The 15,962-nt window shown below is 40.4% G+C and overlaps 1 protein-coding gene across 1 annotated transcript in view; it reads left to right on the top strand.

Annotated features, from left to right (window-relative positions):
- The window catches only part of AFF2 (ALF transcription elongation factor 2), a 593,967-nt gene that overhangs the window by 550,370 nt on the left and 27,635 nt on the right, over positions 1-15,962 (top strand). The window contains exons 10-13 of the mRNA XM_049767468.1: positions 4,543-4,702; positions 6,999-8,036; positions 10,047-10,165; positions 14,287-14,509. Of these exons, the coding sequence (XP_049623425.1) occupies positions 4,543-4,702; positions 6,999-8,036; positions 10,047-10,165; positions 14,287-14,509 (1,540 nt within the window). The remainder of the gene's footprint in view (positions 1-4,542; positions 4,703-6,998; positions 8,037-10,046; positions 10,166-14,286; positions 14,510-15,962) is intronic.

Consider the following 15,962-nt stretch of genomic DNA (forward strand, 5'->3'; position numbering starts at 1 on the left):
TTCTAGTCAAGAACATGTCTCAGGACTCCTCATTCTGATGATGAGATTTAACCTGCTTGTGAAACTAATATTGCATGAGTGGTGAGGGTGGGTCTCTGGTTTGTCCAGGATTTGCAAGTTCCTCAATATTTTCCAAAGTGAAGATATTAAGTGACAACAATGCTCAGATTCTGAGTTAGAAGATAGGAAAGCTTATTGGAAAATAGAGGAGAAAGGAGAAAGAACTCCCCGTGTGGGGAGAAACTTAGCATAGTACTAGGTTAACTATGGCTCACTTTGTGGGATGGGTCGTGAGAAAGCAGAATCTTTGTGTTACTGAGAATGTAGTGAAGTTAAAGATGAGATTTTGAGTAGGCTCTTTTAAATTAAAAAATGGGTTCTTTGCATTTCTTAGAAATCAAATGACAAGAATGTTAAAGAGCTGGAAGCCATATCTTACCAGCAACTGGATGGTTTATCAGGAGCATGACAAGGTGCCAGGCAGCACATGTAGGTTCAATTCTAGAAACAACTGTTCTTCCCTCCCACCAATGTTGGCTTTCCAGATTTCCAACTATGCAAGCACTTAGAGAAAGAAATTCTCCTTCTGGAAGACACATGGGTTCCTTTTGTTTCAGTTTAAGATCTCCTGATGTGCTCTTTGAATTTACATTATCCCCTTTTTTGTGGTTTTTGTTATTTGGAAGACCACACTCAGAGGTACTCAGAGCTTTCTCCTGCTTCTGCACTCAGGAGTCACTCCACATGGTGCGTGGTGGGCCATTATGTGGTACCCAGAATCAAAACCTGGCATGGAGTCAGGAACTGTGTTTAAGGAAAGCACTTTACCATGGTACTACCTCACAGCCCAGATTTACCTTCCCTCTTTTTCCCAAATAGCTCTGGACAGAAAATGTACCTCTTCTGTACTCTTTTCTCTAAGTGGTTATTATCAATGTTGACTGACCAGAAGATACTTCCAGAGAAGACAACTTACCTGGGGAAGACAATAACATTTATCTATGAGTTAAATATAGATTTGGCCATAAGAAGCCATAGGGAAAACAATTTCAGCATTCAATTCTGTCTGTCTCAGGATTATTTTTCTATTTGAGATAGTCTATTTTGGATCTATGTATACATGTATCAGTATTTATTTACAGAGTTATAGTTCCTCTTTCTTGCCTTTCTGTCCACACTGATAAGGCCTTATTCGCAATTTAAAAATGAAAAAATCTGAGAACCTTTGCTTTTTGTTATTTAAGGAAAGCTTATTTGATGATAATGCCAACCTAACAATTATTTTAAATATTTTTAAACCCTTATTTATAGTTGTTACCATGAATATTGCCTTATTAAAGGATATTTCCACAGATCCTGCTGAGGCCTGATATAGAGGTTATATTCAGCATAATACTTTTTCAGTGAAAAAAATATTGAATGCTAAAATTTATTTTCACTTCAAAGGCCTTGGATAAGGAATATGGAAAAGTCTTGCTGGTGGTAGGTTTGACCTCTATCAGCAGAAGAGCGGGATTCACCAATACCCAATTTCTCAGGAGCTGTGGACTCAGGCTGACCCCAAAATTCCTCTTGCAGGAAAGGAAAGTCAGTCTTAAATCTGACCCAGGCTTTTCAGGTCTGTAGACTGTTTCCTCACACACACACACACACACACACACACACACACACACACACACACACACACACACAAAGAATTTTAGGAGATGAAGAGTGAAGTCAAACAAATTCTATTTTGTTTTGTTTTGGGACCACACCTGGCAGTGCTCAGGGATTACTCCTGGCTCTGCACCCAGAAATCACTCCTGGCAGCCTTGGGGTACTATATGGGATGCCAGGAATCAAACATCCCAGGTCGGCTGCATGCAAGGCAAATGCCCTACTACTGTGCTATCTGTCCCGTCCTGAAGTCAAACAAGTTAATTGGGGAAATAAAGTAGATTTAAGGAGTAACTTTAGGGGGAAAATTCAGTGTGGATATTTTCCAGAGCCATCTTCATCCCAAATTCCTTATATAATTAGGAGTTCATGAGGCTTTCCTTGGAAAACACATTGAACATATTTGGTTCATTTTTGAGTTCTGTCACGATCTTTGTCCCCTGCACTGCTGGCTCCTGCTTCTCTTCTCAGGAACCCATAAGAGCTTAGCTGTGGAATTCTGCCTCTCACTGACTTTCCTGGTTCCTAGGGTGGGTCTTTAGTGTCAAAGGCCACCAATGCCTTCAGGAATGTTTAGGTTTCAGAAGCTGATTTCCCAAGTCTTACCATCACTCCCATCTTCCTATCTGCACCAAAACCAAGATTCCTCCAAGTTTATCAAGCTTTTATTTTGAATCAACTAAGACATAAGTTGATTAGGCAGATGCAACTACTGTGCTTTATGTTTATCACTCTGGTGCATTTGGTCTTGAGGAACTAGTCTTTAGGATTGTTGGTTTCTAATAGAAATTGTTCAAAAATGAAGAAAAAAAAGGAACAGTAGGCAGAAATATCCTAAAGTAGTTCTAGCCTGTGTTTATGTTTAGCAATGTTAGGATGATTGGTGTCAAATGAAAAGTTCGAATTTAAATCAGAGAGAGGAAAGAAAAGAAGGAAACAGGCATTTCACCTCAAAACCAGAAATGTGGGTCCAAATTAGATCTAGTCTCTCCATTTACCAGTTTAGAGTTTCAGTATTGCAAATGTTCTGTGCTGTCTTTGAATCTTCACTTGGGGAAGTGGTGAGGGAATCAAAACCAAGTTAGTCTAGTCTCTGGATTAGTGATATTGAAATAGGTTCCCCTGTCTTTATTTAGTAACCAAAGACATAAACAATTGATTCATTGGACAGTACTTTGCTTAAATATAAAGTTATTACTGACTTTAAAAGGAAGAGCTACAAAGGAATTTATGGAAACTACAGCAATGACTTGTAGCTACTAGCTCCAACCATTGCACAGAAACACAGACAAATGTAGGCACAGAAGCACACACACACATTTTTTTCTGAAGATATAGTACCCGGTTTCTTCTACTTTCCCTAATCGCTTGGTGTATTTGGCAGGGAAATGTGCTTACAGATAAAATTTATTTAGCAGCAACATTTGAAAATCAACTTTTGCCATTTAAAAGAAAATACTTCTGCAAGAAATTAAAGGGGTGCCCTGCAGGGACCTAAGGCATGTGCAATGAAAAGACTGTCTGCAGCAGCTACTGACTGATGAGCCCGTGCTGCCTTGAAAAAAGGTCCTCAGGCTTCCTAGGCAGTAGCTCAGTCTAGCTCCTGCTCAGCCAGAAGGGTTGTAACTGTTGAGAAGATACTCTGTGAAATAAGTGGACTAGGAGCATCCACAGAGTAATGGTCAATGATTCCAGGATCATGGACACAAGAGTACTGAGGCTTCCTCTTTCTCCAGTTTAAATGTGGGGCACAGGGCCAGCTGGTCTCCAACTCAGGGACTGGGTTTTTCTAACAAAGTAGGAGAGAAGAAGGCCAGGATACAGGAAGTGAGAACCAGGGACCTTGGAATGGCAGCTAGGCATGGAGATAAGAGTACCAAATACTGAGATCATGGGACTGTGAGCCCAGAACAGCCTGTACCATGAGTGAAGTTAACTTCAAGTATGGGTTTGGGCTTATGAGATCTCCTCCCCTGAATGTTTAGTCCAAATTTTGGCAGTCAGAGCCAAGTTCAGTCCAAAGCGACATGAGTGAAAGGGCATAAAGACAATGCCATACCCTAGAGGGCCAGGAGGCAGCTGCAGTTGATTTGTTATGGGGCACAGAGAGCAAACGATCAGTAAGGAAGCACATTGATTGCCAATAAAAGCAGGGGAGCAAATTGTGTCTATTTCCAAAGGCTTTGCTTGGTCAGCTTTAACAAATTTAAAATTCATCCTTAGAGATGGCTGGTCCTTTATGATCTCCCCTCCTGGAAGGTAAATAAGGAAACTACAAAAATTCTAGTGGGGAAATCCAACCAGGGCAGCCTTTTATGTTATTTTCTTGCAGTCCACAATGGTGACCCCAGCACTTAAATGACCAGGTCCCTTAGATGAATGTTATAAAACCCCTGCCCTTTGAGGAGCTGGAGCTATGCATTGGGTCTTAGTTCTTCCCATGTGCCCCAGTTGAGTTGCAGTCCCATTAAAAGTAGAGTTCAGTTCCCATGTTCTTGGTGCAAAGATGATGTGTGTATTTACAAGTAGGAACTGAGCACATGGACAGTAGAATGAAAAGTCATGAGAAGTGGAAATGACAGAGAGGGTCATTGGAGTCCAAAGCTGTTCCTCTGTCTCTGTATCTTGCAAGGCATGAAGCTTATTACAGTTTGGCATGCAGCAGGTGTACCAAGGTGTGAAGAGGGTCATGTGGAGTCCAAGGAACTAGGATGCACTGTTGCTTCTCATCAAGCCTATGACCAATGGTGTTTCTGCCCCCTCATCAAGTCTTCAAGCTATGGAGCTAGCTGGAAGACTCCCCCTTTTCTGGTTTCTCAAGTGCTAGGGTCTCTTCCAAGCTGCTCCAAGCTGGTGATAACCAGAACAATTCTTCTATTTCAGCACACTATTGACCTCACCTTCATCTCCACCTGCAATGCAAGGTTCTGGGGGAGCAGGCAGTTCCAGTGACTCGGAGAGCAGTTCAGAGTCGGACTCTGACACTGAAAGCAGCACCACGGACAGCGAGACCAATGAGGCTCCTCGTGTGACCACTCCAGAGGTGGGTGAAGTGGGAGTTGCATCAAGTCAACTCCCCCATTCCCAAAACGCACAGCATAGCAAATGCTGAGCAAAGTCAACAAAATGTTCCAGGCCACAGAGAGCATATAGGGGGGTTGGTGTGTGCTTTGGATGTGTTGACCAGCACACATATGGTCCCTGAGCTCAGAGCCATATCAGAGTAATTAAGCCCTGAGCACCATCCAGTGTATCCTCCAAATCAAAAAAAAATACAGTTTCCACTATTTGATTGAATTTATTTCCTCTGCAACTTTGGTGGACTATTTCCCAAAGAGATGAACATTTATTGACGTGTGACTCCCCTAGCTACTCTGAGCTGTCAGCTTCCTCCTCTAGGAAACTTTAATGGTAATAAGTGGGCCCAGCAATGTCACATGTCTCATTCATCCCAGTGAAACTAGTGATGTTCCCTAGGGACCTGACCCTCCCTTCTTAACATTAAAATGATGTAGTGCTACTGGTCAACATATCATGTCTTGGATTCCACATTGCATTTCTCAAATGTATTGGATAAAGGTGGTGCAATCACTGAGACAAACACACAAAATACTCAAATGATGATATTAAAGTAAAAGTACATGCCTTTCTTCTCTCATCCCTCTGAGATAACTGCTCGGTTCTCTTTGTGCTGCAGCTCTGACAATATACTCCTGGATGGCTCTTTTCGTATTTGTTTCCAATTATTAAGAGAAGAATAACTGGAGATATAGTAAAGTTACTACTACCAATTTATTATTATGTCATTAGTATTTGGGGGAGTTGGGCCACATCTGGCAGAGCTCAGTAGTTACTGTAGGCTCTGTACTCGGAAATCGCTCCTGGCAGGCTCAGGGAACCATATAGGATGCTGGTAATCAAACCTGCGTCCATCCTGGGTCTGTCGCATACAAGGCAAACACCCTAAAACTGAGCTATCACTCTGGCTCCAGGTTTTATTAATATCACTAATTACTACTACTACTACTACTACTACTACTACTACTACTACTACTACTACTACTACTACTACTACTACTACTACTACTCTGGAGCCTGGGAGAAGCAATTGACTTGCATTTTCTTATTTCATCCTTATAATGGTCCATTACTTAGTACTCTCATCCCCATTTTACAAGTAAGAGTCTAGAATTCTGAGGATTAAGCAAGGACTTTCAGAGCCATGCCTTTAACCCTGAAATCAGTCTGTCAACAGTGATTGCAGATGAGATTTTCTCAACTCTTACTTACCATTGCCCCGTGCCGTTTGGAACTGCAGCGATTTATGGGGCTTTAATTCTGTCACCCACTATTGACCAGTACCATAAGCCTCGGCTAATGGTTTTTGAGAGAAGAGAACTTCTAATAAATAGCAGAGCTCTTTAAGTTCAACAGGCAGAATTCAGCATTGGGAATCCAGCACCTGAATAGTGCACATCATTTCCATGGCTTCACAATAGACACTAATGTCTGCATGCGTGTTCCCACAAATTGGTTATTACCTGGGCACCCAGGAAAGTGCAGTGGTTTGGGGGGAAGTCAAATCTTTTCATCCTTCAACTAAAATATAAAAGGCCTGTTCTTGAAGTGAATTACAGCATCATATGGGAAGCATCAGCACTTTGGCAGATAGAAAGCCTTTCCTTTTGAATTACATTTGAGGCACGCTTCCATTCTTTCTTTCAGGACCAGAGATCATTCATTACCTCTGCCTTCTGGTGAGCAATTGAGTAATGAATCCTACCAAAGCATTTTGGGGACAAGGTTCACTTTTCGCACCCCCCCAGACTTTGGATAAGTTATCTGTGAATAATTCATTCCTAGTCATATCAGAGAAGATTTTCACAAGAAAGGTGAAAATTAAAGAGGCAATTTATCCCCCATTTTTTAAATTTTTGATACCTCCCTTTTTATTATAGTGGAGTAATAGATGTACAACAGTGTTCAAGTTTCTGATATTGATGCACCATTATTGTCCACCATCATGAGACCCCCTGTTTCTATATCACTGTCATTTCTAGTCCATTGATTCTTCCCTCTCACCTGCCCCATTATTGATTTATATTTATGGTTTTAGTGCTTAATTGTACTTCCCTTGGCAACCATATACTCATGACCCTCTACCTACATCCCCATGTTACATTCAAGGGCAGTTCTAGAGAATATGGTTCACTGGATAATTGGATGAACATAAACGCTATGTCTGTGTGTGTGAACAGTCACTGAAGAGTCAAGTGTAGTCCTAGTTGTAAATGCACAATTCTAAAATTTGTTCTTGCTGTTGTTTCTCAAATCAACAGCCTGATCCACCCTCAACAAACAAGTGGCAGTTGGATAAGTGGCTTAACAAGGTGACATCTCAGAATAAGTCCTTTATTTGTGGTCAAAATGAAACACCCATGGAAACGATTTCTATAGCTCCACCAACCATCCAGCCAATGGAAGTTCCCATCAAAATGAAGACAACCCCCAGCCAGGCCCTGCCTGAACCCAAAGAACGGCCTCTTATGGGACTTATCAGGGAGAAAGCTCGCCCACGGCCCACCCAGAAGGCTCCAGAAACAAAGGCTGTGAAGCACAAGTTGTCTGTCTCACTGGACACAGTTTCCCAAAGGACAACTGGGAAAAAACAGCCCAAAAAGAATGAGAAGAATACCAGCCTTGAGGAGATGACCTGGCCCAAACCAAATATTCCCAGCAGCACTCCCAAAGAGAAAGAAAGCCTAGCCCTGGAGCTTCCTGAGCCCCCTAGAGGCCGCAACAAAACCACTGTCCACAAGCCTGTGCCAAGGAAAGAACCCAGGCCCAACATCACCGTGGCTGCTGAGAAAAAGAAATACAGGGGGCCTAGCAAGATTGTGCCAAAGTCCCGTGAATTCATTGAAACGGATTCGTCGACATCAGATTCGAACACTGATCAGGAAGAGAACCTGCAGGTCAAAGTCCTGCCTCCTTGTGTTGTCCCTGGGGCTCATCCTGCCAAATCCAAGGAGACCAACCTGTCCCTGGGCACCTTACTCAATCACAGCAGCAGCAGCAGCAGCAGCAACATACCCATCAATCATGAGGAGCCAATTTTTTCACCGAGCCCTCTTGCACAAACCGAGCTGTTATCTCCTCTGCAAGAGCCCGAACATCCAAAAAATCTCTGGGTAAAGATTGACCTCGGCTTGCTTTCTCGAGTTCCTGGCTCCAACTCAGCCCAAGCAGCTGCAGCCAAGCCAGACCACAAGGAAACTGCCTCAAAACCCAGGCGTCCATCTGCAGCTGCCTCTGCCACCAGTGCCACTGCTACTGCTGCTGAAAGACCTGCCACCAAGGGCAAACGCAAGCACAAGGTAAGCCCTTCCCTGTAGCCTCTCGGCAGATCACCAGCATTTCCTGTTGGCTCACTTTGGTCTTGAGACTAATTTTTTACATTTTGTAATTTAAAACAGTGTGATTTAGACATACAATTGCCAGCACCAATCCCACTACCTGTGTCAACTTCTCTCCCCCAAGGTGCCCAGAGACCATCCCATACCTATCCCAGACACAGGATTGACATCAGAATTGGCACCTTTTAAAGTTTGGTCATTAAAGTTTGGGTCTCATGACTTCAGTGCCATTGACTTCATGGCTTGGATATTTAGTCCTTTCCTTCCTTATCACTACCAATCACCTGCATCGCCTGGGTCCCTGCTCCCCATTACTTCATGTCTGTCTTTCTCCCCCTCCAATTTGCTTTTAAGGTGATTAAAGGTAGCCAACTGGAATCTTTGGTGAAGGCAATGCTGATTTACATGGAAAAGCTATATTTAACATTCCCAGAGAGCAAGTGATTGGAATAATTAATATATGGAAGCTCATATAAGAATGTCAGAGATAGCAGATAAAGGGTTATGGTGCATGGGAAAGAAGTAAGAAAGAACTCCAACTAAGCAGCCTGGCTTTGACTTCTTACATACTTCCTGCTTTCATAGAGTCATAAGTCAGTCCTGAGCACCCAAGTTTTCCTTAAGCCAAATCACATGATCTGGGCCTTGTGCATTTCTTCACACCATATCAGATCATTTAAAAGCTATTTCTGCTTTTGATTTCCTGGTTCCTACTGGGCATTCATTCTGCCTGTCATCTTGGACCCACATATGGTTGCGTTGAATCATGGAAATCTCTGTGAGAAATGAGTGCAAGTTATAATCAGCATGAAAAGTTAAAGTGACATTTTTCTGTCAAATACATATAGGGAGATGAGTACTTATCAGACTTTTCCTGCTATATCACCTAAATCTGTTTCTTAGAGTAACCTCATGGAGAACTCTGGGTAATATTTTTACTGGCTGCCATTGTGGATACAGAGGAGGTGACCAAACTTTTCCCCATTACATCTGTTCTTTTATCCAGAAATAGCTACAAATTCTCATTGTCAGCCACCTTCCTTATCCTAAGCAGACAATTCTGCTGAGTGAGATATGATTAGGATGGTTTAAATCTTTAAATCATCCTAGTTGGAGATCTATTTGATCCAAATTTACAGATTGAAAACTTGGAGGTATTATCCCTGAACTATGCATGAGCTTCTCCAATGATAATGATCTAAAACTAGAGACCCAGGTGAAGGTGGTATTCTCTACTTTTTCAAGTATGGGTAAAAGGATTCCTTCAGAACCAACTCATGCCAAGGTTCAAAGGCATGCCTTGTACATGGTTCATTTCTTGGCATGTTGTTGGTATTAGTGGTCTGTTGATGTTACCCATATTGTGCTGCTTGGACTGAATTTATGTCATGTTACAGTTGCAGTGTTGCTTTCTAAAATATTTATTTTATTTTATTTTGGTTTTTGGGTCACACTCGGCAGTGCTCAAGAGTTACTCCTGGCTCCATGCTCAGAAATCGCTCCTGGCAAGCATGGGGACCATATGGGATGCTGGGATTTGAATCGATGTCCTTCTACATGAAAGGCAAACACCTTACCTCCATGCTATCTCTCTGGCCCCTAAAATATTTTTTTATTACAGACCTTCTTGATAAGGGGAAGTGTCTGAAGTTATAGTTTTTTTTTAATTTTGGTCCAAGATTCCTGTACCACCCTATGTTATCAGAGGTTTAGATCACAGCTTATCTCTGTCAAATTCCAATTTCTGTGGTAGAATAAGGCTAAATAAGACTGATTTATTTTCTGTTGACCCAAGTACAAATTTAACCTACACACGCACGCACACACGTGCGCGCATGCACACACACACACACACACACACACACACTGAATTTAGAATTAAAAATAGAAGCAAATTGTTTGCCCATGTTCATTTTTTTAAATGACTACATGTGTCCTATCTTTTAAACTTGGATCATTTTCCTATTAAAGCCAACAGAAGTTGCCGAGAAGATCCCTGAGAAGAAGCAGCGTGTGGAAGAGAACACTATCTGCCTGCTCCCTCCTTGCATCTCGCCAGCTCCACCCCACAAGCCTCCTAACACTAAAGAGTGAGTCAGCTCCCAGCCATTCCATGATAATTCTTCCCAGGGGTAATAGCATTGAGTAAAACTAAGGAGTTCTTTCTGTTTGCTTTTTCAGAGAAGGTAGATTTTCTGTGGGCAACTGAATTATATTTGTTAGCTTTTTGGATCACACACAGTGGTGCTCAGAAGGTAGTCTGCACTTAGGAATTAATCCTGGTGGTATATGGGGGCCCGTTGGGGATGCCTGGATTAATCCTAGATTGGTCACATGAAGGCAAAACCCTTGTGAATTGTTATTTTTTATAAACTAGGGGGTAGAAAATAGATGAACAGACTGAATCATGTGCTATGTATGCAGCAGTTCCAGGTCCTCATACCCAGCAATATGTGATCTCCCAGACAGCACAAGGAGTGGCCCCAAAACAAAGAGAAATGAAAATTCCACTTGAGTCTTTGGCTTGGAATCCTGTTCCAGGGTAGCATTGGATCGAAGTCGGAAGTCATTCCTTCCAGTCCTCGTAGTTACACCTGGCCAACACTAGTCTAACAAGAGTGAAATAAATAGTTATGTTTGACAGATTTGGGATGGTTTTGTGATATTTGTAGCAACATTTTTTTACTTCAACTCAACTTAGTGATTGAATCAGCAAAATTAGACTTTTCGCCCCATGTGAAGGTAAAGGGAAGTTTTCAACACTTTGAAGGAGCAATGTCAAGAGAGACCTATCACTTTATCAAGATCTCCTATGTCTGAGTAACTTCCACTTTTGTTTTGGTTTGAATTTTGGTTTTTGGTTCGGGACACATAGGTAGCAGTGCTCAGCTCTTACTCCTGGCTTTGCTCTCAAGGATCACTCCTGACATTTTAAGAATATTAAAAAAAAACATTACCCTGACCATCTGGGGGTGCTGGAAAAGGGATCAAACCTGGGTCTGCTGAATGTAAGGTAAATGCCCTGCCCACTTTACTCCAGCCTCATATCTTTCAGTTTTGATGATGATTGAACAATTTCCCTGCAATAGTAGCTTCTTGGCCTGTCAGGATGACTTGTTGCTGCTGCTGCTGCTTCTTTGGTGTCATCACAGGACTGTAATAAGGAGTTAGAGGGCCACTACTATGTCCCAAACTCTAGAAGTCTTGGGGAGGCCAGCAAGATAAAGCCATGCCATCTTGCCCTCTGTCCCTGAAACTGTTCAGTGTCTGAGAAACCTGGCCATGGATACACACATTAATTTCAATCACAGCCATCCCTTGTCTTTTCACTCTCTTTTCTGAAAGTGCCAAAGGAATGCAAGCAGCATCTTTGTGTCCATCTTACTCAAGCAGCACAGCCTCCCCTGGAGAAGCCGGGCCCTGTGTTCCTACCAAGCACTGTGACTGAATTTTTTCCATCTTATAAATATCACTTAACTAACAATCATGTCAGCTACTGGAACCATTCCGTCTGGATAATTATTGCCATAAATTCATTCAACGTTAGAGATTACTTCCATCAAAGACCAGTTTTGGAGCCTATTAGCAGCCCAGAGCAGAGAGGCAATCTGGCTAACGGCTGCTAACAATTGATTTCACAGATTACTGTTGAACATCAGTGATACGGCATCAATCTGCCACAGATAAGATGTCTGTCGGTAATAAGCTTTCATTTGTTTAAATTGTTGTTTTCAGATTAGAAGTGGGCAAAGACCACTTCACACAAGATCTGTTTGACATATTCAGGATATTTGACCCTGGAAGGGCTGCCCCTTCCCTAAGGACCTGTAGCTCTTTGGGAAGTACATCGATGGTTCCCTGTTAAAGCTGTCCTCTGTAGCCTTCACCCACATATCAGCTCTGAGAACTAGAAACTCTTGTGATGGAGCTGACTTACCTCCTTCAGCCCATGGTGGAGGAGTTTCAAGAACCATGTTTTTGTCCCAAGATAACATAGCCTTACTGTGGTAGCTGTAGGCCATCAGTTCGCAGGCCTTCTGTGACAGGCTGAAATGTGACAGTCAGACAAGTATTGCCACAAGAGCATTCTCCAATTGCTAAGCTCCCTAAGTTTTGATCTTCTTTTGCCAGGATCATGGGAGGGACTTGTGCATTAACTAAATAAATATTAACTAAATATTTTAAGATTGGAATCTGTGCTCATAGCATTGTGCTCACCAAACAAATTCAATTTTGGGGTCTTCATCTGAGAAACCCTTTCTCAAGCTTTCTCTGTGCCTTATTGACTGCCCCTCTAAGCCAATTTTTTGATAGCTAGACTCCTCTGTCATACCTATGAGGCACTGAGTCTAAGATATAATGCACATTCCTCATCTGCTCTCTTCTGGCCTAATGCAAGAGGTTCCCAGAGTTGCAAAATTAATTCTCATAATAGGAAACCATGTGTAAAAGAGTAACAGGTAGATAATATCCCCTAGGTATTTTTCGTCCAAAGACTTTAAAGGTGCCAGAGTTTCATAATTCTATACAGCATACGAAAAATGTTAGGTGCAAAGAAGGCATCAGCTTCCATTGATCCCATGGCAAATGAGAAAGAAAAGCTTACATAACTTTAGTAGTCAGTGGGAAATCGGATGCTTCTGGGAAGTACCCTTCCCCTTATAGCCCTACTACCTTCTCTGGCAACTCAAGTAGTAGAGGTATTTGCCTAGCTAATGAATCATTCACCTCCTAAAGGCTCCAAACAATGCTTAACAAGTCACTTTACAAATTACAAAGGCCTGATATCTCTGTCATGATTATACTTGGCACAGGATACTGTTTGTGCAGCTCCTTCATGGGCATAAATATCAATCAATATATTCAGCATCATTTTAATCTGGTGTTATAACTGGCTTAAAATGTTTCTACATGTCAAAGCAATTTCAAAAATCCATCACAAATACTTAAAAATTAATTCCAATCAATTAAGGTAATTGAAAAAATGGTTAACATAGCTTTTTAGTTTTGCTGCAAAACAAAAATTGATAGGATATCTCATTTCTGAGATAAAAGATGAAAGCAGTGACAAATATTATAGTTGGCAAGTTTGTGAGAAAGAGCAGAAGTGAAATGAGACAACTATACGGTGTCTGCTATTTAAGGAAATCAAACCACTGGAATGCTTGTTCATCTTTGATTTGTTGGTTTGAGGGACTGTAAATCTATATTACTGAATAGTGACTAAAATCAACCAAGAGGAAAGCATACATTTTAGTTGACTTAATTTGCTTTTGAAAATTGTAGTCAATAATCATGAAAAGTAAATGGCTGCAAGTACAATATTAGTTGTCTAAGAAAAGATTAAAATTCAAGTAATCTTCATTGATTAGTCAAAGACAGTATCTAAAATGAAAATCCATGACCCAATTACCATGTTAAATAGCTAGCATAAGGTCTTAGTTGTTCTGTTTCATTTGAAGTCTCATTTTATTTGATGGCAACCATTTAACAGGCAGATAAATCAGTTTGAAAGCACAGAAGTACTTTTAGGACTGCGGATGTCTTATGCCACTATCAAAAAAGAATCTTTTTCAAATGGAGATTTGTAAAGTAGAGTACTTTAGTATTTTAATATAAGGTCAGGGGCTCATTATGCCTTATCATTGGGGTAGAACATTACCATCACACAACTGATAACAAAGTATTAATTATGGTAATTTTTAAGTAACATATAGACATATAGTATTTCTTAAGGAGCTATTCTTCTACTAACTGTTTATTGTTCCATTTATTATGAAGTTGTGTGGTTATATCTTAGGGCAAAGTATGTAGAAACCATCCTAAAATGATGGGCTTAATTTCTGCATTGGATTTTCCATAAAAATCTAATTAGCAGGAATCTTGAAAGGTTGTGAATTTCACACTCACTATATCACATTCCATTAGTATTTATTCATGCTACTTATCATGGATTTTTGCCTTAAAGGCATGCTTATACCTGCACACATATATTTGTACTCATATCTATACCTCTATTTATATAGAAAGGTGTAATTCTATAAATATCTTTGTCTATATGATTTATATCAACATATATGCAGACACACACTCTGTCATTATAAAGAACCATCAACTAAAATAAACTTTAGTTGAAGTACCAATATCATGGAATAGATTAGAATAAAGAATGACAAAACTTCATGGTGGCCTATGATTTTTGTTTACGCAGAAACAATTCATCCAGGAGAGCAAATAGAAGAAAAGAAGAAAAGCTGTTTCCTCCTCCACTTTCCCCTCTGCCAGACGATCCGCCACGCCGCAGGAATGTCAGTGGCAGTAGTGGCCCCTTCAGTCAAGACAAAAGCATTCCTATGATTGGACAGATCACCTCTACCAAACCTAAGAGGAATGAAGGCAAATTCTGCTCAACTTTCAAAGGGATACCCATAAATGTAAGCATCTTTGAAGAACTATGGTCATTGTTAAGTAAAGAGACATTAACCCAACTTCTCTAACTGTAGTTGACCAGATGACCAAGTGGCAGGCAGAAGGAAGAGACAGGGTAAAAATATATGTCCTCAACTATCTGTGTTTCAAATTTGGATTATTTGAAATCTGGACTAATTTTTCATTCCAGTTGACTTCTCTTAATCAATGATTATGCAACCATTCAGGACCATGAATCGTCTCTGGTCCAATTCCTTTGTAACTTATAGGTGCGAGGTGGATATTCCTAGTACTAAGCATACCACCAGGCACATGGTCAATAGTAGTCATTTAGAGAATGAAAGACCAAGTGGAGGGGAATTACCCTTCATCATCTGAAGGATTATCAAGTCTGAATTTTATGCAAAACTGGTTGATTAGCATAGATAATTGAGAATTTATACCAGTTTTATATCTATACAACTGTTTTTTATTTTTCTCAGGTAGAGGTACAAGAACTTTGGAAACCATAAGCAGTAGAGTCACCAAGGAATATTTGTAACAAAAGTATCAACTTTTCTCTATAAATGTAAATGTGTGAAGATTTATTCATTCATATGTACTTTGCTTTCTTTAGTTGGAATATAAAATAAAAGAAACAGAGAAAAGCAATGAATTGTCATATGTCAGGTGACATATAACACTCCAGGAAAAGCTAAGAGACCTGAGCTTTATGGACCCAGTTAATTATACTTAATTATCTCAGATGTTTGCAATGACATGCATTTCTAGTTAAATTTAATTTAATCACTACTTTTAAGCAATTTTTTGTTATAGTTATTTTCCATGTGAATGTTGTGTAAACAAAAATGATCCTACACCCATATATACCATTATAATTTCTGAAAGATTTTATCTTTATGTTAGAAATAGTTTCATTTCTAACCATCTATTCTGAACAGTAATTATATTATCAAGCCTATTTTTCAAACCAAGTGTAATTAGGAGAATGGCTTCCAACTGATTCCCTCTCCTATTGGAAACTTGTGGGTGGCATACACCATATCTAGGCAACTCTTTTTGCAGAATGCAGAGTATATTAACACAAATAATTAGGTAGTTAATATGGGTTATTATGGCAATGATAATTATTACAAGAATCTGCTGTTATTTCTACAAGAGCTAAAATTAAATCTACAGGAAAAGTCTCAAGAAATGTATTGACATTGTACTTTGAAATTGGATCATCCTTCTCATGGAAACCATGGCAGCCTCCATGATAAAATTGCAAACACTGTGCCTTAGCTGCTTCCTCAACTATTCTTTCTTTTTATTGATGGTTAGAAACTAGGAAAAATTGTAGTGTATTTTTACTTTGCCCTAGAAATCAAGAGACTTGCTATATGATGCTGATACAGCAGTGATTTTGCCTGTGGCTTTAGGCAAATCGTGAGACATTCACTTTCATAAAATGGATGG

The sequence above is a fragment of the Suncus etruscus genome, chromosome X (genome assembly GCF_024139225.1).
Source record: "Suncus etruscus isolate mSunEtr1 chromosome X, mSunEtr1.pri.cur, whole genome shotgun sequence".
NCBI lineage: Eukaryota > Metazoa > Chordata > Mammalia > Eulipotyphla > Soricidae > Suncus > Suncus etruscus.